We start from the raw sequence: 1,476 nt of genomic DNA on the forward strand, positions 1-1,476 counted from the left end.
GGCTTTCAACTCCAAAGGCTAGTCCTATTTGGCTAAGAGCAAAGTTGTGGAAAAGTTCTGTTATCAGCCAGCATGAAGAGCATATGGGGGCTGGGTGCACTGCCAAGTACAGAAGATCTGGGAGGGCACCAACAGCACCCACTACAGGCACAGAACTCAGAGAAATTATATTTGAAAATGCAACATTTTCTTCATGACTTAGATATTAAAATTATATATTACATCTGAAAGATTCAATGGCAACTAAACAGGAGCTAAAACACTGATGTTCAACTATGATTAAATGAGTAAGTGTTGGGCTGTCATCAAAACAAAATCAATTGAAGTCAAACTATCTATGAAATAATGCATTTCTCTGAGGAGATGCCTGTTTAATTGCAGAGCATTATTCTTTTTCTTCTCCCCTAAACTAAAAACAGTCAAAAACCACTAATAGAAATTTTCTTTCCTCCAGTATCGCCTTATATCTAAATTCCTGGTCTGTACCTCTTATAAAAAGTAGCAGTTATTTGCTATATTTTTCTATGACTTAGAATCTAAGTGACCAGCTTCTGGAAATATCCTGATACCAACTGACCTTCGTGATCAGAAAAATCACTTTTCTAAGTTTCTGTATATATACAGTCACAGTGACTATAATGGCTGACATTTAATTTCCAAGCACATTTTGGAGTGCCTGTAATAGAATATTTGGAAAGCAACAGGTTAAAAAAATAGGAAGAAATGATAGAGGTGTTTCTTATCCTTTATGACTATTAATGGAGAGATTTTTAAACCTTAAAAAGCTTTTTTATTTTTAGAGACAGAATCTCATTATATTGTCCAGGCTAGCCTCGAAATCCTGGGCTTAAGCAGCGATCCTCCCACCTCAACCTCCTGAGTATCTGGGACTAGAGGTTTGTGCCACCACAGGTGGCTCTTGTACATGGAGAGATATTAATGTAGAACACACTTCAGACCCCATCTGTAACTTTTATATTTAACGATGATATTACTGATGATACACACAAACACACATTCACACACACACATACACATCAAGGCAGTGGGAGAAAATATACATATTAAAGCCCAGTTTTTAAAATTCAGCTGAGAACACTTAGATTTACATTATCAAATGGCCTTAATTTTCATAATGTTGATAAAAGTTTTATAGAAATTTAGCAGTTACTTTAATATAGTAACTTCCTCAGACCCTTAGCAGGGAGAAAGGAGAATGGAAAACTATAAAGAAAGAAAAGAAAAACTGAGTTTTTATACATTTTACCTTATATCAGGCCTATGTATAAATATTTTTGATTGTTCAGTAGTATCGACCAGTTGTATATTCTTCACATGGATTGGGTGCTGTAAATCCTCATTTAAAGGGTTAGTAATGAATATCACATTAATTTCTCCTGAACAAACATTCTTAAATCCAATAAATGTTGAACCTAAAACATAAATAATAGAAAAGTAATTATTTTCTCTGAAGAA

At 34.2% G+C, this 1,476-nt stretch overlaps 1 protein-coding gene across 1 annotated transcript in view; it reads right to left on the reverse strand.

Annotated features, from left to right (window-relative positions):
- The window catches only part of PKHD1L1 (polycystic kidney and hepatic disease 1 (autosomal recessive)-like 1), a 204,930-nt gene that overhangs the window by 22,119 nt on the left and 181,335 nt on the right, over nt 1–1,476 (reverse strand). The window contains 1 exon segment of the mRNA XM_012645294.1: nt 1,268–1,433. Within this exon segment, the coding sequence (XP_012500748.1) occupies nt 1,268–1,433 (166 nt within the window).

This window comes from Propithecus coquereli, unplaced genomic scaffold (genome assembly GCF_000956105.1).
Source record: "Propithecus coquereli isolate 6110/MARCELLA unplaced genomic scaffold, Pcoq_1.0 Scaffold23, whole genome shotgun sequence".
Taxonomy (NCBI): domain Eukaryota; kingdom Metazoa; phylum Chordata; class Mammalia; order Primates; family Indriidae; genus Propithecus; species Propithecus coquereli.